Raw genomic sequence first — 23366 nt, 5'->3', positions numbered from 1 at the left:
TCTGTAAAATAACCCTTCAGAGCCAGGGAGGGAAGACCAAAGGGCAGCAGCCCCCAGGCAGTCTTGCGGATGGAGGCACTGGGTTGACCTGGTCCCCGTTGAGATGGTTGCGTCTCCCCTCTCTCCTGCACACCCTTCCCTCATCTGCTCAGAGATGTGTCTTAAATGAGCAAACTCATTTTCTGCAGTCATTAGTTGGTTTGTGTTGACAGCAATACGCAGGAGCCATGTGCAGTGCTTCACATGAGCTGCCTGTGGCTTTGGTAGCATCTGGGTTGGAGGGCCCATGCTCAGGGATGTGGCAAGATAGAGTAGAACCTTAACGGAGGTTGTAAGCTGTTCCGAAATGCATGAAATCCATCCCCACAGCCCGTACTTGTATTTATCCCATAAAGCATAGCTGTGCAAACAATGCCTGCAGTAATTGTGAGCTAAATCTATTGCATTTTGCTTTGGCTCAACATGTGCTTAAGTATTTTTGTACAGTTTAATCCATGAACTAAGAATCAGTTTAACACTGGATATATCTTAACTTATAATATACATCTTGATCTGCTCTTAGCTTTCCCAGCTTTCCCACAGCGCTTCTGTTACCACAACTGAACTACACTGTGTCTCCCTTCTTGTATTAGCTCAGATTTGGCTTGGAGAGGAGGAAGGGAGCTGACAGGTTTATTTGCTGAAGAAAAGGGGATCCCTTGTATTCAAATAGAAGAGGATAGATCTACTTCTGCCATCATAGTACCACTGGTTTATAGCCCTGCAAAGAATCACACAAGGCGCATTTAAGTTGACTAGATTTTATTGGCACGACAAGTTCAGTGTAGTGATGCTGATTAAAAGAAGGTATGTTTGCTTAGCTGCAGTGCTCATTATTTTGACTTATGGAGAGCCGAGAGACATGTTAAAGCAACAAATGAGAACCTGACCAGCAGACACCAGCCTGGGGTGGGAGGATCTCAGGCTCTGTCACAAGTGAGAGTGCAAAAACTGTCCCATAGCTTGTTTATGATTCAACTGGGGCTCAGAAACCTCTCCTGGATGGTTTGCCAGGCCATATTCTCCTTGCCTGGAAGGCATTTCCTGGAAACCAGGGAGCGGTACTTGCCAGCTTCCTTTTACCATTTCAGCAGGTCTGGTGTGAGGTGGCTGCCCGGTTTAGCTGTGGTGGCTCAGCATTGACTTTTGCACTGGAGATTGGTGGGGTTTGCATCTCAACCCTGTTGCACATCACTTCAAATCCTACCCAAGTGCCATCCTGGGATGCCCGCTGTAGCTTGCTGGCTCCATTGCCTTCTAGGATGTGGCAAAGGGCTTTGTAATGCTTAATAAAGAGACTGGATATCAGCTCTCACAAAGAGGCTGTAGCTGCAAGAAAGGATGTAGTCTTTGGAGGCATAAAAATGAAAACCAAGTGGGCACGTTAGCACTAGATGTCTGTGTATAGACTCAATGAGGCCAGTTTGGAAAACTCTGCCTAGTTCCAGCACCCACACTTTGAAAAGTATGGTGGAATATTAGAAGAGATTCAGAGAGCTCAAAAGGGATTTGAGCTTTTAAAAACATGCTTCATTTTGACATTTCAGAAGCTTGCTAGGTTTCCTTTGTTCAGGAGCAACTTCTGTGGCTAGCAGACCAAATGGATACTTACCCACATGAGCATGGACAGCTCTTTAATTTAGCCAAGTTATATGGTCAGGAAGTAAAAGTGTAAATGTAATGTACACATGCACATACCTCCCTCCCATTAATTAAAGGAATTGCCAATCTCATGTAAAAAGCTTGAAGGCATTCTACATAAGCTCCTATGGCCTGTGTTATTCAGGAGATCAGATTAGACGATGATAACATTCCTGTCTAGTCGTAAAATAATTAAAGGAGGTGTTTGCAGAGATTTCAAAGTCAAGCAGATCCCCTCCCTAACAACTTCAGTTAGTGGTATTGTTTTACACATTAATGAGATGTGGCATTAGGCAGTAGAACTGTGATTTAAATGTATTTAGCAAAGGAGTTAAGTGCATGTAATGATTGCTGGTATCTATGAGGGTGTCCTTATATCTCTTGATCTTTGCACCAGCCAGGCTGGAGGTACCTTGTAGATCCCAGTAGTCCTCGTAACTCCTCTACGGGGTACCCAGAGTACATTTCCTTCCTGCTGGGGAGCAGGAAACAGCCAGGGCTGCCCCTTCCTCAGGCTCTCACCCTCAAGGACAAGAGGTGCAGCTTCCTTAACTCCTTTGTGTTGGCAGTTGGAAGGTCTTCCTCTCTCCTTGTATCACAACACTGGTGAAATTCAGAGAGCTAGAGAAAGAACTGTATGCAGGATCGCTCTTCTCTGTTAATCAAGGCCAGCATTATCATTCTGTCTTTTTTTTTGTTTGCTTATTTGATTGCTACACTTACCCAAAAAAGATTTCCAATAACTACTGAGTTGAAAGTGATTTAGATTAACCCTGGCAGACACCGCTGCTTTAAAGAGGGCTGCCTGACGTTCTACATCTTCACAAGGATGATACTTCCCAGGAGGGGCTGTAAATCCTTGAAGCTACTCCCTCCTATTACAGTATCCTCAAAGAAAAATGACTCAAATCTCAGGAGCTAAGACAGTACTATTTCCCAGTAAGCAGTTTTAGATGGCTTTTGTTTTAATGTCCAAAGATGTATCTTTGTTTCAAAGGTAATGTACAATACTCAGATACAGTGAACCATAGCTAGTTTCTTCTACTTGTTTCCATCTCTGCCTTGATTGTGTTGCTGATCAGTTTATTTACAGAAATGCCAGGCATCCTCCTTTAGAGTTTCCCAAGGACGTGTATATAAAGTTGAGGATATTAAGGGATGGGTCAGGGAGTTGCAGCCAGTGTATAAAACAATAGACTGGAAATGTAGAGCTGGGTGATGAAGGAACCAGTTATATTATGGTGGGAAGTGAAATGAATGGGCCTCACACGTTGGTTCCACTTTTCACAGAATAGCTTATTTAAAGGTGGTCATGAATATTTTGCTGTGAGAGCATCTCAGTCTACCTCTTCCCGTTCTGGCTCAACTGCTCATCACGTGCTGTTCTGGGATGTACTGTGGTTAAGAATAGCATCTTCTCTGCTGGATCAATGCGGGGGAAGAGACTATAATCCTTGTAAGATTTAAAGTAATGTCAATGATAGCTAAAGTAGGACAAATTACAGCTGCTGAGATCCTTGCTAGGGATGGAAATGGATAATGGCACTGTTAATGCCAAGGAGACTTGGCTGTCTGTTCACCTTCCCGACTGCTGAGAGCCTGAGCAGTTCATTGCGTGGATTTGCCTAGGGCCCATCCTCATTTTTGGGTCACTGGTGGCCATTTTGGCTTTAAAATCTTCTGTTCTGAATCATCATTTTGGACCATAGTCGCTGCTTGTATAGATCCCCTTGTTTCTCAGAGAGCTTGCTTAGCATTGTGCAGTCCAGAGTATGAGCAAGGAAGTGTCCTTGCCGTTGACGTGAACCAGAACTGAGGAACGAGCACTGCTCGAGCTCCTGAGCCATGCTCATAGCAGAGGGTAATAGGTCCATCCCCAACCAGCCCACTTACTCCTGAGCTCCCTTGCAATATTATCTTTGTAAATGTGTTTAGAAGAAGCTCAAAATAGTTTAATCCTGCCTTTTACATTCATGCTGTTTTTTTTTTCCCCTAAAATACTGTGCTGACATGGTACTACTGAATACACGCAATTAAAAGTGATTTTCAGTTTAGCCATGACATCTTTATTTTGAGCCTATTAAGACTGATGGTTGTAAGGTTTTTATAATAGGTTGAGAGATAACACGTTTGTCAGCACACATGCAAGGGAGCACGGGGGTACAAGGGCAGGCAGGGCAAACCCCAAAACCCAGATGGACAAACAGAACCTCTGTTTCAACTCCATAAGGGCTGTCACGGGGGAGCTGCAGCCACTGAGTCAATGGGAGAGGCTCCTGTCCATCACCTTACAGATTGAGGGGCCTTGCTGCTTGTGGGACTCGTTAGAGGATGCCCAGGAGGAGTGTTTGTGGATTGTACAAGATTTATTTATGGGATATTTAGGGAAGGAACCAAAAGTGGGAAAGTGAATGGTTCGGTGTGGTTTGGGAGGAGCAAGTTTGGGAAAATAGAGAAATAAGGAGTAAAAGGGGTTGGTCCCATATAACTGGGAGTGGTCAGTAGACTTGCCTGGATATGCCTTGCACTGGATCAACCCAGCCTGCCTCACCTTCTCATTAAAACCTATTTTTAACTATTTCCTGGGCTGAGGGAACTCTGTGGTTGCATGTGTGAGGGCTACCAGATGCTGCAACTTCTAACAGAGAATAAAAATCCCGATGCAACAGCTGGTGTAGTGAAAGAAAATGTCCTCATTTTAACTTGTAAATGTTTTTGAAAAGAAGGTGTCTTTCCATGATGCTGTTGATTTGGTCATGTGCCTGGTACATTCTTCCTCTGCCACCTCTGAGTGCAATGCCCAAAGCAACCAGCCGTGCATTGGAATTGCTTGAAGTAATGTTATGTATCAACAGAACTCGAAATAGAAATAACTTTGATTGGAGCACAGAAAGAAAAGGAAAAAGTGTTTAAAAAGAAAAGGAACAGTGCTTTTGAGGCATTTCATCATCCCAGAATGGAGACCGCCTCTTGGATTAATCATCATCTGCATGTTACGCAGTTTATAGCTGCTTAACAACAGTTGCACATAAACTTTTTTTTCACTCCCAAGCACTGTAGCAAGGTTTCCTTTAGTGAAGTGCTTTTATAAAGCATAAAACAGAAGAGTGTTTAGCGGTATGAAGGATATATGGTTGTGCTACTGCAGGAAGAAGGCCCTGAGACTGTGAAGCTACTGAAACTGGTATGTCTCTGTCCCGAAGAGCTGGGCTACCTCCCTGACTAGCTTTAATGGCAGTTTCATAGCTTGACTAGATTTCAGATGCAAAACTGTGAACATTACTCTATTTCCTCTGTCCTTCATCCCTTCCCCAATGGGATGTGGATAAAGACAATCCCTTAGATTTCACTAAAAACATAGCAATAACTGGTTTGTCCACCAACAGCTTCCCTGATCTATGAACGAATACACTTGCTTCATTTTTGACCCACTAGAGCTGAGTGATGTGACTTCCTTTAGGGCAATTTGTTCTTACAATGTACAGAAACAGGTTTTTTAAGTAGATCTTTAAATTCAAGTGGGGAATCAGTGACTGCCTTGCATCTTCACTTTCCTTTGCTGGTTGATGGCCACCTTGCTATTTATCTGCTGTTAGGTATCTTCAGACTGCAGAGGCAAGAAGTTTAAGTTCAGAGGGAAATGGAGACAGTAAAGATGCTCTAAGCAAGGATTCAGGTTCAAAACTGCCTGATGAAATCTAGCCTAAGGGAATTTTGTCCCTGCTCACAAATGGTCTACCTTCATCCGCTACGGTAACTTTTCTTCTTTTTTGCCGATTTCCTTGTAGGACATTTGGCAGTGGTGCACTGATCCTGTCCGTATTGAAAGATGCCATTGATAGATCAGCAGAGACTCATAGAATCGTAGAATGGTTTGGGTTGGAAGGGACCTTAAAGATCATTTAATTCTAAGATCACGCAGAACCTTTTTGTTCAAATGTGCAGTGTGGATCCCACAGCTTTACTGCACCTAACACTATCAGGGCATGCTTCTTCCAGCAGCCATAGAAGACTGATTGAAGCTGGTCCTCTTCACATGCTTGCCTTGCTGGGGAATTAAAGCTTCAGGCTGCCATTTGTGTGGAGTTTTTAAATATGTATGACCCAAACAAGGGGCCGGTTGAGAAAGGCTCTAATCCTCTTGTGTATGAAACCTGGTATTCTGGTCTTCTCTCTTTCTGATGTTTCTGTGCTTTCAGATATGCTAAATCTACCCTTGAAGTTTCATTTCTTCTTATGTAAAATACACTTTAATAGGTGAACCTTGCAGCTGGGCAGTAGGAGATACTGGTTCAAGTTTGGACACACCGGTTCATGTAATCATCCTTTTTTGGTTTCTGCATTTGCAATGCAGAAAGGGTTATGTCCACCCTCCTGTGCATGGCTTTTTAAGCTTTGTTCTGGGTGACTAATTTAGAAGCCACAGTGTAGTGTGGGTCTTCTGCAGTCTGGTGTGAAGCCCTGCTGGAAGGTATCTGTCTGGGGATGCTACTGATCCATAGGTAACGAGCAGAGGCTTCCCCACTTCTGATCAGGAATTCACGGGAAGAGATATATCTGCCTGGTGAAGAGATCAGACCAGCTGTGTGTGTGTGTGTGCAGGGAGTCCTGCCCAGTCCTGACAGTGCCACTTGTACAGAGTCAGAAAATCTGTGTCTTAAGCAAATCTGATGATTTATTGCCTGTGGTCTGCATGCCAGTGGTCCTTATGAGTAATGCCTTGGTTCTTCAAGAGCATTTGCAATGGCAGACGAACTGCCATTGCAAGACACAAATGACTGCATGGTGGGTGAGAAACTCACGTGGCCAAAACCTCTTCTCCTAGAAGACTTTTTTCGTACAAGGCTCTCAGGAAGGCTGAACCTTTCTGGCCTCCCTCTTGAGATAAAGTGTGTAGGTTTTATGTGTCAGTAGGACCTGGGGAGTTACAGACAGATTATGAGAGGTGGATATATCTTAGAGACATATGTAGCAGCCCTTCCCCTGGCTGAGCCAGGAATTAGGGGATGTCTGTCCTGTAGGATGACTGTAATTCCTTCTGAAGTATTTGGTGCAGGGGGGAGGAAAAATGCAAGCTGTTCTCAAAATAAAAATGCTTTGTGCTAGGCTGCAGCAGGCTGGTTATCGTTTCCTTCTGTAAGGGCTGGGTTTCTAAGACACGTCCAATTCTGGAAGGAGATCTGACAGGTTTTACCTGTGCGGAATACAGCGATTCTCTGCTTTGATAGAATGTGATCCCATCGCTGGACAAAAGCTGGAGTATTGAGTTTGCTCTGATAGACCTCTTAGGAGCCATGCATAGCTCTTTAAAAACCCAAGCAACCTGCCACAAATCTGTCCAAGAGAGATTGCTATAAGACAGCAGTTATAAAATACTCTGAAAGGCTGAATAGGGTTTTTCCCCCTCTTGTGATATTTGGAGTTGAACTTTAGATACATCATTTTGAACATGGCCTTTTAAAGTAACTTTCTGTTCTGTGCCTGTCATTTTCAGAGCTGTAACAGAAAGACAAAACACCAAGGGAGGGGAGCAAATGAAAAGAGGGAGCAGGGCAAAAGAGTAGGTGTTGATCATCTTTGCAAGAGGTTTACATCAGCTATGAGAACAAAAGTCTTCAATCGCTGCAACTGGAGACAGCTTTTAGTCTCCAATTCTATTTTGCCCTGAGCCAGCCAGGCAAATAAAAACAGCAGCATAAATCACTGCTGGCAGAACTTCACAGTTATGCAACATCCAGTGCACCAGGCACCTATTTTTAGATCAGTTTTACACTAGCAGAATTTACTTTATGAAATCTAAAAAGAATGTCTGGTCAGAGGCCGGGGGATAGCGAGGGTATTTAGAGAATGCAGAGTGTAAAAACACCTACTTACAGAGATGCACAAAGTGTAAAAATACCTAGTACAAAGATAGCAAACCCTGCTTTGGCAATACTGATATTCTTTCAAGAGTGTTGGCTTGATCAGGTGTGGTAATAAGGGTTAGGTTTTTAATAAAGAGGGTTTTTTTATCAGTATTTGCTTGAATTTCTAATCCAGAATTGCTGTTTAAATGTTAACTATACTCACTTAAAGCTGGGCTTCTCTGCCATTTATGCTGTACTTTTGTCTTTACCAGATCTGGGATGCAGTAAGCAGCAGCTCACCTCCTTACAGTAGTGACCAGGCATACTTAAAACAATCGTGTCAATTGGAGTTCTCTGCAAAGCTGGCTGAGCCACAGAGATATTCCTCATCCTTTATGAGATACCTTAGATTTAATGAGCTCCTGATACTTAGCTGGTATATGTTTCGCTTATGTTTTCTCAGTCTTCAATGGATTAGGATTGTGTATGCTGCTTGCTTCAGATCAAACTGAATCTTTTTCAGTGTTCACCAGAGCATACACTAAATCGTATTTCATTAGTTAAAAGCAATTTCAGCTTGCAGCACAGATATGAGTAACTGAAGATCAGTCTCACATACTGTGCTCTTTATCCAAGAATGCATATACATCTTCTCTTCTTCTCTCCTTTAAATTGGATTTTAAGCTCTTACTCACTGTTGTAATTCCATGATGGTTTGTACTGCATACAGTTTTGTTCCCAAAGTTTCTTGCTCAGATTTGGAACAGATGATGATTGGGAAACATTTGGCCTTTCAGCCTTTTCAGAGATTTTAGCAGATACAACGTACTCTGGATAGCTAATGTACCTTGGGGATTTCTGACACAATTTGGACAACTTTCAGTCACGCCTTGAAGTGAATTAATGTTCTGACCGTTGCATGATCTGTACTGATTATTTTCTTTCCCCTCCAAACCTTTTTCTAGGTGACAATCTCGATGCCATCCACGACATAACTGTGGCATACCCCCAAAACATTCCTCAGACAGAGAAGCACCTTTTGAATGGAAACTTCCCAAAGGAGATTCACTTCCACGTCCAGAGATACCCCATAGAGACAGTCCCCATTTCTAAGGAGGAGCTGCAGCTTTGGTGCCGGAAACGTTGGGAAGAGAAAGAGGAGAGACTCCGACACTTCTATGAAGGTGGAAAATGCTTCAGTACAACAGGGCAAAGCATTATTCCACCGTGTAAATCTGAGCTCAGGGTCCTCGCGGTCAAGTGCATCTCGCTCCTGTATTGGACGGTGTTCCCGCTGGGTATGCTTGCACTGCTGTACCTCTACAGCTTTGCACAATGGTATTTTGCAGCCATGATCATCTTTTTTGTTGTGCAGCAAAAGATATTTGGTGGGCTGGAACTAATTGAACTCGCTTGTCATCGATATTTTAAAAAGCAACAGAAAATTCATGACATGAAAGTAAAAACCAATTAGTTCTGGGGTAGAGAAAGAGGTAAAAATGGGTGGGATTGAGGTGTCCTGTGAATTTTATGCGCAGGGAAGAATTTTTGCATGAGATTTGTCTTTTCCTGTTGCCATTGTTAGACATTTGCACTTGATTCTGTGAAGAGAAAGAAAAATGTTAGTTACTGCTACACGTGAAAATGGTAGGTTTTATCTCTGAATGTAATTTCAACACTGCTCTTGCAAGCAGCTAGCAACTGCATTCTGCTGTAATTAGCAAACAAATTGCTGGATTACTGAACAATCATAAGGACGTTAATAAATGTGACACGCACTGAACTTTCATGTAGAAACCCAAGCTGTCCAGCTAAGAGAGACAGATGTATGATTTCTGTATGATCATGTTGTCGTGAAGTAAGCACTGGGTTTGGAAATGATGTTTGGATGGTAGGTGGAAGGAGGAGAGGTTGTTTCTTTTTTCTATTTCAAGTATTCAGACTTCTTATTTTAAAACAGTATTTTTGCATAAGCTTTTCCAAACACTGCTGAACCTACCGCTATTCAACCACACTGGCTTGGTCACTAGAAGGATTTTTAAGCTTTGCAGTCTTGTGTTGTCGTACAGAAAACAGTGCTGGCTTTGCCTCCACTTAAGTCTCAACTGATTATTTCATAGACCTGTGCAGCTAAGTTTTGATTTCTCACTGTTTCATACTGTTTTGATCTCCCTCATAGCTGTGGGAGACTTGTTCTGCTGTAGTACACAGAGCTGTGGGATAGGGGAGCTGGTTTTTTGTTGGTTTATTGTTTTCTTTTTCTTGTAGAGGCAAAAATAAGCGTCTGTCTCTGAGTAGCTGGCAAATGTTTCTCCAAAAGTTCTCCTTGTAGACACTGTTTGATCGAAAACATTTTATTTCTTTTTCAGGCTGGGCAAGATACCTTTTTTTGGAGCATTCGTTTTGATTTTTACATTGCTTTCTCAGGCATTTCAAGAGTCCATATAATGAGTAGGAAGACTGCTTGTCCCATGTGTGTCAGCCAGACTGGTTGAAATGCATCTGACGCAATGGTTGTCTCTTTACAGACACAAGGGATGGGTTTCAGACTTAGCACAGCACAGGCAACTTGAGCTGCACCTTCCTTTGCAGTATTGATTGCCTGATGCCATCATTGCTTTTCCAACTTCCTTTGCAATTGCTGGGAGCTTCTTTTGGGGCTCCCATTATAACACTTTACCCTACTTTCATGACATTGAGAAAATCCAAAGGCTTAAACTCAGACAAGGCACTTTCAAGCATGTTCCTTGTCATACATAATAAGCGTAATATTCATGCCCACCTAATAAAAGACCTAAACATTGCCAGCACTGTGGAGGCACTTCAGGTTAGATTTGGACTTAAACCTCAAAACTGTTAGACCACTTGATCAACTGTATTGCTATAAAACCTTCCCGACTTACTCAGTATTTGTTGTTTATTGCATGAAGGCTTGGTTGAGCTAAACCGAGATGGCCTGGCTCCATCTGTTGGGTGACATTGCCATGAAATGTGAAAGTACAGAGACTGATGAATATCTCAAGCATTGGGTCAGCATGGGAGACACATCTGTTTTCTTCTAAATTACAACTCTAAGCATGTTTGTCTAATGTGTTTGTATCAAGGACCATTTCTTGAACCAATCACCAGCTTCTATTCAACTGTCCCTTGCAAGGTGACAAGTATTTTTTAATCTCTGTTTCTAACAACATTGTTTATTATGGGGGAAGTACTTGAAGCCACCTGGGTTACTCTGGGTTTTTTAATCCCCTTTTTCAAGAAATAAACCTAGGTTTATATTTAGGGTTATGTTTCTTAATGTTTTTTTTCATATTGATATTTGACGACTGACAACTGATCTTTCATTGTCACGAGTGGAAGGAGGCCCTTTCTGCACTATGAGGACTTTTTAAAGCAGAATTCTGTGATATCAGAGGCATGGTTGCAGCTTAAATCTTCATAGCCTGGTTCTGCTTCACCTAATACTCTGCTTTGATGCAGTTCCTTGCACATCAGATAACTCGTTGCAAGGGAAAACCTAAAAACCTCATTTATGGTTAATGCAGGGGAGACCCAAAAGGCTTCTTCTAGTCTGTCCTGAGCCGCAGCTGTGCTTTCATACCAGGAGTAACCATGGCCAGCCGACTCCAGCAGCCTTAACACAGTCTTCAGGAATGACTTTGGAGAACAGATTATACATGTTGGTGACATAAATGCCAGCTACACTTATTTCAGTCAGTCAGAGAACTTCGTGGTACCACCAAACGTATCAGAAAAATCAGTGTGAATCTTGGTCGTGGAGCAGTGGGAGATTTTCATCTCTATGTGATTAGATGCAGTCCATCATTGACTCTTACAAGGGGTTTTCTCCCAGCTGGAGCCAAACATACAGTGTGGTGAACATCCTGCAAATGTGTAATCCACCCTCCTCTCACTTGTATTTGGATTAAAGAGGAATGATCTTCTTGTCAGCTGCTAATATCACATCTGCAGTGCCTGACTCCATGATGTGGGGCAGCCCATGGTAAGTGAAGACTCCTCCTCTCCCAGGCAAGGGTGTTGGTTTTGTGACTGACATAGATTTTCAGATCATGTGCATCAATTTCCATCTTAATCAGAAATACAAGATGGGAAAAGAATGACTAAAACTGAAACAGCTTTGTAGATATAGAAACTTCTTTGTTTACGAAGTGGTTAAGGAACTGGGGGAAGATCTTTCCATGAATGCTTTTTTCCCTCTTTGGTCAAAATGTAGCTCTTTACTCAAAAGGTTCTTAATATACACATTTTTTCTACACTGTTTTGTTCTTACACTTTTTCTCTCTTCGAAGTATACTGAGATGGCACTTAGGGCTATGGTTTAGTGGTGGACTTGGCAATATTAGGTTTACAATTGGACTCAATGATCTTAAAGGTCTTTTCCAGCCTAAATCATTCTATGATTCTATGCCAGGTAAATCACTCAGTGCTGTTGGGTTAAAGGTGCTAATACTCCAACAATCACACACACCCCTCTTCCATGGGATGCAATTGGCACCAAGACTCGTCTCACTCATTAGGTCACCTCCTCTCATAGTCCCAGCAACAGCAGTGCTCAACAGCAACTGCCCTGTCTATGGGACTTACAGGTCTTGCTAGGTCTTGCTTACATCATTTGAGATCAGTGATGTGCTTTAAAGACACTACTCTTGTTTGCTCAGTCAGATGTTTCCTCATCAGCATCAGGGGTTTCTTACTCTCTGCTCAGAAGGTTGAAATCCTGCCATCTGTGTGTGTCGTGTGTGTAGTGGGATGTCAGACCAAGACATTTCTCTCTTGGTTTCAAAGCTAAAAGGCCCAAAGCTGGTCTGAGAGGTGTTGTCTTGGTCATACAGACATAGTTCCTGATTTTATGCGTTGCATCAATCTGTGTTGTTTAACAAAGATCTGTGTTTTTATAACTTGATTTTATATGTACACTCAGTGAAAGGAAACACCAGGATACTACAAACCTACAGAAAGCCTTAGTTTTCAGAGTTCACTGATTATATTCGAATGGTTTAACCATGTACCAGTTACTCTACAGCAACAATAAAGACCTGAAGCATCGAATGTTTCATTTTGCCATTTTCCTTGTACTGCGTGACATATTCTGTATGGACTCATAAAGAACAAACTTTGTGTTCAATCATATGCTGTGTCTTGGGCAGATGGGTGTCTGTCTGGGTGCTCAACCTATGGTTTATGGCTACTGGGGCAGTGTGACTCCATTCTCTCCATGGGAGGCTGGAAAGGGGCAGCTGGCTGGCTGAACTCTCTTTTCTGCCCTCTTCATGTAATGGAGACCTTTGAGTGTGCAAGACTTTGAACCTGCTTTGCTGCTTAACCACTATTGTTAGTAAGCTGTGGCTGGAAAGAGTGTTAGGTAGTGCTGTGTAGAGAAGTCCTCCATTTTAGCTCTATCCTGTTAAAACCCATGTAATTACTGGCACAAGAAATGAGCTATTGCAAGTTGCACGTTCTTTAATGTAACGTTGGATCACAGGCTCCTTAATTTCTCTCTCCGTTGAGGGTTGTGTTTCCAAGGAGCTGTTGTGCTCCCCATTACCTAACAGGAAATAGCCTTGCTGTGACTGCCACAGCCCTATAAAACACCTGCATCTCCAGCAGGCAGCACGTGGCAGAAAGGCTACAAGAAACGGATATCCTGCTAGCCGTTTTTACAGCTGGAGATGCTAATCTGCAATGCCTACATGTGCTCTGAGCCTTCAGATCAGTCTGCACAAGTCCAAATGAGCCATGCTCTGTACTGAGCGGCTGTCACTTTCTCCTTGTTTCCTCAGAGCACAGATATGCAATGAAAAAATCGATTTCTCTGCCTTACCTGCCATTATAGCAAATAATAGTAACGGAGGCCAAAGCTTTCACCCTCCAGCTGCCCCAGACACCCCCTTTGCGGTTCAATACAGCAGGGAAAAGGTTGTCTTAAATTCCTGAGGACTTCGAATCAGATCGCAAGCTGCCTCAACCAGAAATGATTCCCTGGAGCAGGGAGCACAGTCTGTGCTTATAACGTGCTTGAGTGACTCTCATCCTGGAGAGGGTTTGTGCTGAGGCACACGAGAGGCAGAGCTCACCTCTGTCCTTACTGGGCCTCTCAGAAGCCCCAGCATCTTTAGCAGAAGCGGAGAAAGGCCCTGAATTTTTAAGGGGATGTCTTTGGTTTATTCCAGTCTGGCCCCCATGTGGTTCATTATCCCATTTTCTGGCATCATTTGTGTAAGGTTTTCTTTGGTGGTGGGTTATGCAGGATGCTGACAGGAGCTGGAGAAAAAGACTGCCTGTGCTTTCTCAGATAGGCATTGGTGCTCTTGGGAGAAGAAGGAGGATGTTTGCTCCTTCTGAGATCCTTCACGCTGGGCTGCATGAGAGAGGCAGGCACAGGGGCTGGTGTGAGTGTGATGGTTTTGGTGGTCAGCACTGTCTTCCTTCAGTTTCTCTCTCCAGCTTGCTTGTCAGAGGGAGGAGGCAAGAGCCCCTTCACCTTCATCTTCAGGGAGCAGAGAAGCACCATCAGCCTTCCCAAAGGGAAGAGCTCCAGGAGCTTAGGCCTTAGCCTTACTTCTGCATCCACAGGACAGCACCTAGCAGAGGAGGATAAGCTGCTGCAGGGTGCAAGAGCTTGACAAGATGCTGCAGGAGGAAGGGCTGGGCATCGCCTTCTGCAGAGCCATAACCTGGCATGAGCATCATTAAGGTTTTGATCTCTAACTCCTTACACTATTTCGTTGCCTGCCTTCGAGGCTTGCCCTGCTGCTTGAGCTGCTGGGTGCCTAGTGAGAGAGGAATGAATGCTGGTTGACACTGAACCCAAGGGGAAGGAGATTGTTAGGGACAATGGGATAGAGGTGCTGAGAATGTGTTGGCTCCTGCTAGTGCTGGTTGGGAGTGTGTCATCTTGGTCTGGAGGCTGAAGGAAAAGGTCTACAGGAAGAGACTTTTTTATTTAGACATCTTGAGAGAAAATGGGTAAGAACATGCTCCATGGGATAGTTCACAGTGGGAGTCATGGACTGTCCTCAAAGGAGCCTCTTTATGTGTTCAAGGCCAGGTTGGACAGGGCTTGGAGCAACCTGCTCTAGTGGAAGGTGTCCCTGGCCATGGCAGAGGGTTGGAACTGGATGGGCTTTAAGGTCCTTTCCAGCCCAAACCAGTCTGGGGTTCTATGGTTCTCCCTGGCAAGGAGCTGCCTCGCTGTCCTCCCCACCACTGTTGTTAGATTTCCTTCCAGATAATCCACTGCAATGACTTAAGTGGAGATGTTGTTCACACTGTCCACAGGTTTTCTTCCTGCAGCTTTGCACTCCCTGCCCAGTGCTGCTCAAAGAGCTCCTTGGAGCTCTGCTCTGCACTCATTTCACTTGAGAAGTGCCCTTTCTATAGTTACTTTTAAGGGAAGGTTCACACTTCCCGGGGGCTTTCCTCAGTGCTTTGTGATGGGCACATAACATCAGAACCAATGATCGGCCTCAGGGTCATGGCAGGGAAACCTTTTTTCTGCTGTGAGGGCAGGAGGGGTTCCCCTCCCAGCACCCAGGTCTGGTTAGGTTGGACTTCCATACCTAGTACCCATACCATGGGGAGGTGAGGAGCTGAACTTGCACTGCTCCTAACAGGCCCTAACACCAATCCCTGGAGGAACAGAGCCAGCCATTTAAAGGAAATGCTCAAAACAACCTCTTTTGGCAGAAAACAAAACTTTCCTGATTCCTTTCTTGCTTTATGCCTGCCTTCTCCTCCCTCCCTCCCTCCCTCCCAGGAGCAAGAGAGAAGAAGTTTCAGGGACACCCTCTAAGCTTCAGTTGCACAAAGCAGGAGAGCATGATCCTGGAGCCGCTGTGTTACATGGATCAAGGTGTGCTGGCCATGTCCACGAGGCAGGAGTTGAGGACTGCTTCACACCACAGGCTCTTGGCATTTGTCTGCCCCTGGAGACACCCACAAGGAGAAGGGGCCAGATCCAGTTCCTCGGTTGGTTCATCTTCCTGGGTTGCTGCATGAACATTGTGAGGTCCTCATGGCCGGCACAAGGACAACGGGACACAGAGCATCACCCTGCAGGACCCCAGTGCTTCAGCCACCAGTTGGAAGGTGAAGAGGAGCACCTGGGAAAGGTGGAGCTGTGCACAGACATGCAGGCTGACAGCACCCAGAGATGCTGTGAGTAATGTGAGCTGTGGCAAGGGGCAGTGCACAGGCACCACTTACTGACAGCCACAGATGTGTCTGGCACCAGGCGCTAACACGTATGGGTTTGAGGCTGCACATCCTGCTTGGGACAGGTATTATTCCTGCTCCCCGAGGCCTTGGCAGGGAGTGAGTCCCATCACTGTGGGCAGGACAGCACAGGGCACAGCTGGCCCTTAGCTGCTGGGATAATGTCACATTGCCCCAGCAGTGAGGACTGGGTATTTCCTTCCAGATACAATAACTCAGCTGCCTGCCCGTTCCCATCCACGGGAGTTCATCCTGGTATTTCAGTGGAGTTTTGTCTGACATGGGTGAGAGGGGGCTGATGTTCAGCTGTGATCTCTGATCAACTCTCTCTGTTCCTGTCCCACGACGCCTGTGTAGTCCCAGAGCTGGGGAGCCTCAGCCTACACACCCAGCCTGGCTTTAAAGTAACATGCTGAAGCTGTAGGAGCAGTCTGGCTGCACAGAGCTCAACGTGGACCACTCTGCCCCACTCTCCACAGGGAGATGAGCTTGCTCCATCCTCTGCTGCCGTGGCCAGACTGCTCTGCCATACAGCAACTGAAAAGCCCACTGGGGTCTTGGCAAACCTCTTCTGCAGCAGGAAGGCTGATGGGGCATCTCTTTCCTTCCCAGCCACTGGTGAAGAGCAGTGATGGAGACAGGAGTCCAGCTGGACGCATATGACCTCTGCTGCCTTCTCTGTTTCCACACCAAGATGAGCTGCCAGGAGCAGGGTAGCTTGCTCAGACCTCTGTACTCTATCACTTGGGCTCTTGCAGCTGTAAAAGGGCAAACCTGACCTTGTGGTCATTCAGTGCTCAAGTGTCACACACCCAGTGGGCATCTCCAGCCTCCTCGCTGCAGATGCTGTGCTCCTCTAGAGGTTCTGTCCCTCCTCACTGGGTAAAAGGAAGAGGCTTTTCCAGGAGCCCCTGAGAGCGAGCACAAGAGATGCTTTATGCAAGATCACAGCAAGGTGTTCGGGTCTGCCTCCTCCCAACATGTGAAGGGTAAAGGCAGGCTCTCAGCTTTCCACTGCTAATGACAGCAGCAGCCACATAAGAAAGAGAGCCTAATTAGGGATTAATGAGAAAGGAGCCTGTGGTTTTATTATCCGTTGGACATGAGTACCATGGATGAGCAAGAGAGGTTGCATTAGCTGCTTCCTGCTGTGTCCTTCCAGCAGGAAAGTCCTCAGCAGGGTTTCTGCAACCTCTAAGGCCGGGAGGTAGAGGAGGGCACTGCAGACAAGGAGCAGTGGGGATTGGTGTCCTCTGCTGCAGGCTGCCACAGACCCCAGACCTGTGGCCTCACAGGTGGGCTGCGGAATTTGGGGCAAAGCCCTTGGGGTCTGATGCTGGGTCTGACACCAACCAGGGCACGTGTCACACTCCTCCTGCTTCCCAGACTGGGGACATCTCCTGGGGATGTGCTGCTCCTGGAGACACACACCACACTGTGCCACACACCCCGATTGTGGGTGACTCCAGCCCCATGAGAGCCTGTTTGGTCACACTTGTCCCTTTTCCTCAGCATGGTGCCTGGTAGCGGGCCATGGCAGAGCAGAAAGGGGTCTTTGGCTCAGGGATCAAAAACCCAGCTATTTCCTTCTGTGGAGCCAGAGCCCCCTGCTTTGGGCTCTCTGCCCCACTGAATCTGATAGTGAGGGATGCTGGAAGAGATCAGATTGTTGCCTGTTAGCTAAAGACAGAAATAAAACTGGGGAGGTTTAAATACCTGATCTTGAATCAGCTTCATCATTCCCAGCCATTGCATAAAAGCCATTCAAGTTATTACAGGACATGCTGGATGCTTGCACAGCAGGAACAACAAATATAGGTAGAACAGTCCTTGTCATAAATATCACTCGAGCTGTCTCAACAGCCCGCTTTGCCACCACGCTGCAGCTTGCAGCCAGCCTGGCTGAGCGGTGCCAAACCAGTGGTGGGTTCATTTGATGTAAAGGGCTACTTTGTAAATACTCCAGGCTTGCAGTGGTTTATAATTAGCAGATCCCCGAACATTTCTAAGGTGAGAAAGTCCTGACATGGGGCAGACTTGGTTTCTCTGGGGTTTCTGCATGGGGCTCTAGCTGCAAGTGCCACAAGGAACTAGAGACCAGTGGTTAAAAATCGCTGTGCAAGACCCCCATTTATGCCTGCGTTTGTCAAGTGTGTTAATAGTGTGCTTCACACTGTATACGTTGAATGCTTTATTTAATGACTGCTCTCCATTTTGCCACTCAGCCATTGCAGGCACATCTAGGTCCTAAAGTTATCAGATGTTCATTTTGTAAGATCACAGTCCAACTTTACTGCTGTCATGGTGTTTGATACCGAGATGTCTTTATTACCAAGCGCATGGACTTTCAAAGCCTTCTGTATTGACACAGCATGCAGTTAGGTGCTTTTGTTGCTCTATTAACCAAACCAGGTGCCTTTTCCACTAACAAACCGTTGCACCCTACTTGTAAAGCCATTCAGTTACACTTAGTCTGCCAAATGCTCTGAACGCATAAAGTCCTTTAGTTACACCTAGTCTGCCAAATGCTCTGACACATCCACTTAGGAAATTAGCCCAGCTTTTAGCTAGGTCTCTCCAAATCCTAGTCCTTCCATCCCATCCCATCCCACTCTTCTACATCCTTCCCAGCAGAGGGAAGGAGGAGAAAGGAGAACCTTACCCTGCACACTGGCAGTGAGGTTGCGCTGAACCTGGAGTACCTCCAGGGCCACTGAGCCTCACTGAGTCACTTGTGAAGTCAGTATAGCCGGAAGTCATCACAAACAGAAGACACTGGCAATGAAACAGTGAGGCATCCGTTCACACCCTTGGCAGGGATGTTTCGGTTCCCAGTGCCCTGCGTGCCCACAGAGAGGACAAGCCGCTGCTTATTAGGCAGGTTATGTGATTGAAGTGGTCTATATTTATCAGGAGTGCGTGGTGTACACACCTCAAGGGTCAGATGCCCCACAGTTAGAGAACATTAGCTCCCCTAATGAATCAGCAGGGAGAAGGACCTAAAAATACATCTCAGCTGCAGAAGAGCACCATAAAGCTGCTAAAGGCGCCATGGTCAGGATACCCCAGTGTGCCTTTCCGGCTCTGGCTGTGTCATGATGCTGTGCTCCAATGCTCATCGCCTCTGAAAAGGAAGGACCCACACTGCCCTAAGCCTCCTTTCAAACTTCTGCTGTGGTGTTGGGTGTGGAACCAGTGCCTAAAGGAGAAAGACCCCTGTTCCATGCTATAACCACCCTGTTGTAAAGTCAGCAGGAGACTTTGTCACCCTCCTGCAAACTGAGACCTGAGGATGGCTCCTGCCAGGCATTGCCCACCCACAGGTGAATGAATCCCCCCCCTAGAACAGGGGAAGGCTTGCCTCTGTCGTGCTCGGTGACCAGTCTGCAGCTCCCAAGACCTGAGGTGCAAAATGTGGAAGGGCTTTCCTTTTTGGAGACCCTGTTTTAGTAATTCTTATATTCACTGATGTCTGATCTCTGTAGTCCAGATGTCTTCAAAGCAAGAAGATGTCCATGCAGAGGAGATGTGTGAGGAGATGTCCATAGGCAACCAATTTGGGTTGCAGCCTGACCCTCAGAGCAGGGCTGCTTCTAAGGAGTACTTGGGAAGAGGGATAGACCATACAGGATATTGGTGCAGCCCCTTGTCTGGAGCAAAACCACTCTGAGCTGGCTGTAAACGGCCAGGCATTCAAAAGTGTTTGGTCTTGATGTGTTGAGCTTGTACTTGGTCAGGACTAGCTCCCAGCTGGTTTCTCCAGCCACTGAACTTGCTATAGTGTCTCCCGATGGCAAAGCATGTTGTACTTAGGAGGAGAGTGTGCAGAGCCCAGTAAAAGCAAAGAGAAATATTACATCAATCCCAGTGATGGGAGTGTGCTTGTAGGCAGGAATCACACCAGTGCTGCAGTGATGGGAGAAAGCACGGTCACTTATGGGTGTTTTGGAGCCAGGAACCTGCTTTCTGGAACACACTAGAGCTGGGCCTGCAGCAACATTACAGCATGACAAGGATGCTCAGGAATCCCTGCTGGAGCACACTTCACCCAGTTCTCAGTGTGAGAACTGAGAGGAACCAGGGATCAGCCCAGCTTGGTTCTTACCTCTGATACCTCAGGTGGCCACAGAGTGGTCCCTCATCACCCTCCTGTCCGTGCCCGGTGGGCAGAGTTAATAATAGATGTTGGATGCTGCAGGAAGACGCAGAATTTCAATGAATTGCCCTTCCTTCTTAGTAATAAAAATGTTTCTCCCCTAAGAGCCCCTTGATTAATTGAGCCTGCGGCTGACAAATCAAGGACGGGAATGCATAAAATCCAATAGGAACAGATGAAAATAGCATTATGTACCCTCTGATGCAGTCAGCGATGTCACGCAACGAAGTGACTGCAGAAAAATGGGGCCTTGAGCTGGAGGAGCCTTCATTAAGATGTGGCAAAGGTACTATTAAGTAAAAGGACATTGATTTTATATGAAAGACTTGGCCATCCATATTGAATATAATCTCAGTAATGTAATCTCAGTAGTTGCTATAAATGTCAGCCTCACTTGGCTACTTCTGCTTTGCTGGGGTTGGTGCTCTGAAATGAAAATGAAAGCTTCATTCTCCATCATCCATTGTACTCCATTAGCAGCCCTATAGGCTGTGCCCATACCGGGAAAAATTAGCATATGGCTTTCCTATAGGGAAAAAAACACGTGCCAGAAAGGCCCGTGTATATAAAACATATGTGATGGTAACGTAACGAGTAACATACAAAGACAGAAGCAGCCAACACACAGGATAATTCAAAGCCAAACTCACTTTAAACTCCAGGCTTTCATGTGAAGCTTGAATACCCGGCCAAATTCTCCACTGCTATGAAGGCATGTAGCTCTGCTGGCTTCAGCTCCATGTCCTTGGAAGCTGAAACCCCTCTCCCAAATCCAATCTGACATATTCTGCTAAATGATTTTTCTTTCTGGGTCCCACCTGTCCATGTGCAGCGACCCCAGTGCCTGCACAGGGCTGCCGTGTGTGTGTGTGTCGGTTGGAGAGCGGTGGCGCTCAGGGATGCTCCCCATAGCTCATCAGAGAAGTGGATGCTTCAGAACTGCAGAAAAGCATCACTGAACCGATGACCTTACAGCGCCATCGACAAGAGGGTCCTCACTCAGCAGAATGCTGCATGACACCACTGGTCCCAGCTGGAAGCATTGGGCACAGTCTGAAAGAGGCATCCCCCAGACCTCGGAGGAGTTGAGGATAACATCCCCTGGGGAAGGAGGAGAGGAGGAGGATCTCTGCTGGACGACAAAAAGCCAAGGCCCAGCAACAGGGTGCTCTTTGCTGCCTGCTGTGGAGATGTGCAGTCAGAAGTCCAGCGCTGCAAGCGCGAGTAGTGCTCGCATCATCTGAGACACATGAAGGCTTGGACCACATCCTTGCCTGTGTCCATCTGAGTTTGCGGCACCTATTCTGCTCCAGCCCTGTGCTCTCCCCACAAGCCCTGAGATGAGAGCAGCAGCCTTTGGACATCGATGGAAACAGGGGATGCCACCAGAAGAAAGGGACCATGGGCTCAGAAGTAGCTGGGAGCTTGGGAAGGAGCGAGGGAAGATTGGAGAGTTTCGATGTGGTTATTCCAGTGGGCACAGGAAGGCAGGTGTTTGGACAGTGGGTGGCTGAGCACACCGGTTGCATAGCTCTGCTAAAGGAGCGCAACAAAAGGCATCAAAACAATTTATTTGTGAATCAGAAGTGTCCAGACGCAGCCGAGGGCACTGAGCCACTTGACTGTAATGGAGTAAATTTTCTCCTTCAAAGTGCAGCACACAAACCCATTTATAGCCACGCACCACCAAAGCTGGTTTTCCTCCCCGCCAGCTGTTGAAAGCCATTTCTATGGCTCCAAGCCTTCACCCACTATCCTGCAGCTACCATTTCATTGCCTGCTTGAGCACTGAGGAGCTGATGAGCAGAGGAATAGGAATAGTCCCATACTACAGGTGGGGCTGGCCAGGGGATGGGGAGAGGGAGCACTGTGAGCAGCCATGTGTGGCACAGCATGGTGCCACAGCAAGAAGCTGGATCTTTGCATGGTGAGTAGAAAAGCATAGGAGCGCCTTGCCCTAGGATGCTGAGGACACCAAAAGCCGCATACGGGTCCAAGAGCAGGTATATTAGCAGAAGCAAGCTCTTTGGAGAACTAGTTAATGCATAGAAAACATCTCCTCAGCGACACGTTGCTGGAGATGTGTAGGGTTTGTGAGCAAGAATCCTTGTGGGTTTGCCCTGATTTTGTTCTCCTCCTAACAGCCCCCTTTCAGGGCTACACAGAACTTTGATCTGACCAGCTTCTCCTTGGCCCGATGTGGAAACCTAATGATCCTCCCTTAGGTCCACTATTTTTCCTTCTCTGTTGCCACTGTGAAACAAGAAGCCAGATTAAATTGCCATAAAGGTCATCCTGCAGGACTATGCTGGGTAATGTCTTCATGTAAGAGGATCTAAGTGGTAGGCTTGAAACAAGAGGGGCTTTTCCCCACGTCTTCCCTCTGAAGAGTGGGAGCAGTATCACCTTTCCATTGGAGAAGAGAGGGGGTACCACAACCGTTTACTCCATGCAGTAAATGCCCCTGGACCAAATGTAGGCACAAACGCCTGACTCCCCTTGCAATCAGTCCCAGGGGATGTCTGATGGAAATACAGACACAACCTCCCTCCGGTAAGAAAGGAGGAAGAAAATGGGAAGAAAATATATTTGGGCGATCCAGGTAGTTTTGAAAAGCCACGGAGCACAAAGGGGAAAATACACATGGAAGGGAAAATAGCGATGCTTTTGTGTGATGCCAGCAATTTTCCTTTCCTTCGCTGAGAATGGAGCTGCATGAATGTGCACTGTTACAGTTTGCTCTTTCAAACGGCAGAGTCAAACACAGCTAAATTACCAAGAGCCGTACGGAGACATGAGGGACACGTAATGACAATGTTTTGTCATTCCTCCCTCAGACTAGTTGGCTGTGGAAGGCGGGAGGAAGGGGAGAAAGAAGTGCATTAGGATTCAGATAGGATTTTGATAGCAGTTATTAAATGGAATGTAAAGGTTATTTTTAAACCCGAGCCCTGAGTGCTGTTCCAAGCATGAACAAACTGGCAAATGATCTGAATTCTTTCATTTTCTTAATATTGTTCCTAGGGATGTGTTTACCACAGAGGCAGGCAAAGTAAACTTGAAGTGTAAAAAAAGGGAAAGGCGAAAGAAAAACAAGCATTTTGCTGGGTACACAGGCAAAATACACACCAACAGAGCAACAGCTGGAGCTGAGATTTCATTGCCAGTACGCCTTGCTCTGGAGTAAGAGCAGCAATGAGCAGGACCAGGATTCAGAGTGTCCCGTGCGCTCAGTACTTCACCTCTTTAACCCTGGAGCAGACGCTGGGTATTTGGAGAAGGAAATGTGCATGGTGTTGTCCAAACTTGGCCCCAAAGGCTCTGTAATGCATCCTGTTGACTTTGACGAGTTGGTGCCAAGTACAGGCAACAGGAGTGGGCAGGCAGGAGGCTGGCAGGGGCTCTGGAGAGACCCAGTCAGGCTTCATTCCTGAGTTCATAGGAAGCTC

The 23366-nt window shown here is 46.1% G+C and overlaps 1 protein-coding gene across 7 annotated transcripts in view; it reads left to right on the top strand.

The window, feature by feature from the left end:
- The window catches only part of LCLAT1 (lysocardiolipin acyltransferase 1), a 118650-nt gene extending 106054 nt beyond the window's left edge, over positions 1–12596 (top strand). For all 7 annotated transcript variants that reach the window (XM_062605834.1, XM_062605831.1, XM_062605830.1 and 4 more), the window contains one exon: positions 8492–12596. In XM_062605834.1, the coding sequence (XP_062461818.1) occupies positions 8492–9000 (509 nt within the window). In that variant the 3' untranslated portion in view covers positions 9001–12596. The remainder of the gene's footprint in view (positions 1–8491) is intronic.
- Positions 12597–23366: the final 10770 nt, after the last annotated feature.

Source organism: Pezoporus occidentalis, unplaced genomic scaffold, assembly GCF_034315485.1.
Source record: "Pezoporus occidentalis ecotype Australia unplaced genomic scaffold, CSIRO_AGI_Poc_V1 ctg93, whole genome shotgun sequence".
In the NCBI taxonomy this organism is placed as follows: Eukaryota; Metazoa; Chordata; class Aves; order Psittaciformes; family Psittacidae; genus Pezoporus; species Pezoporus occidentalis.
This window is presented reverse-complemented; position numbering and strand designations above follow the sequence as displayed.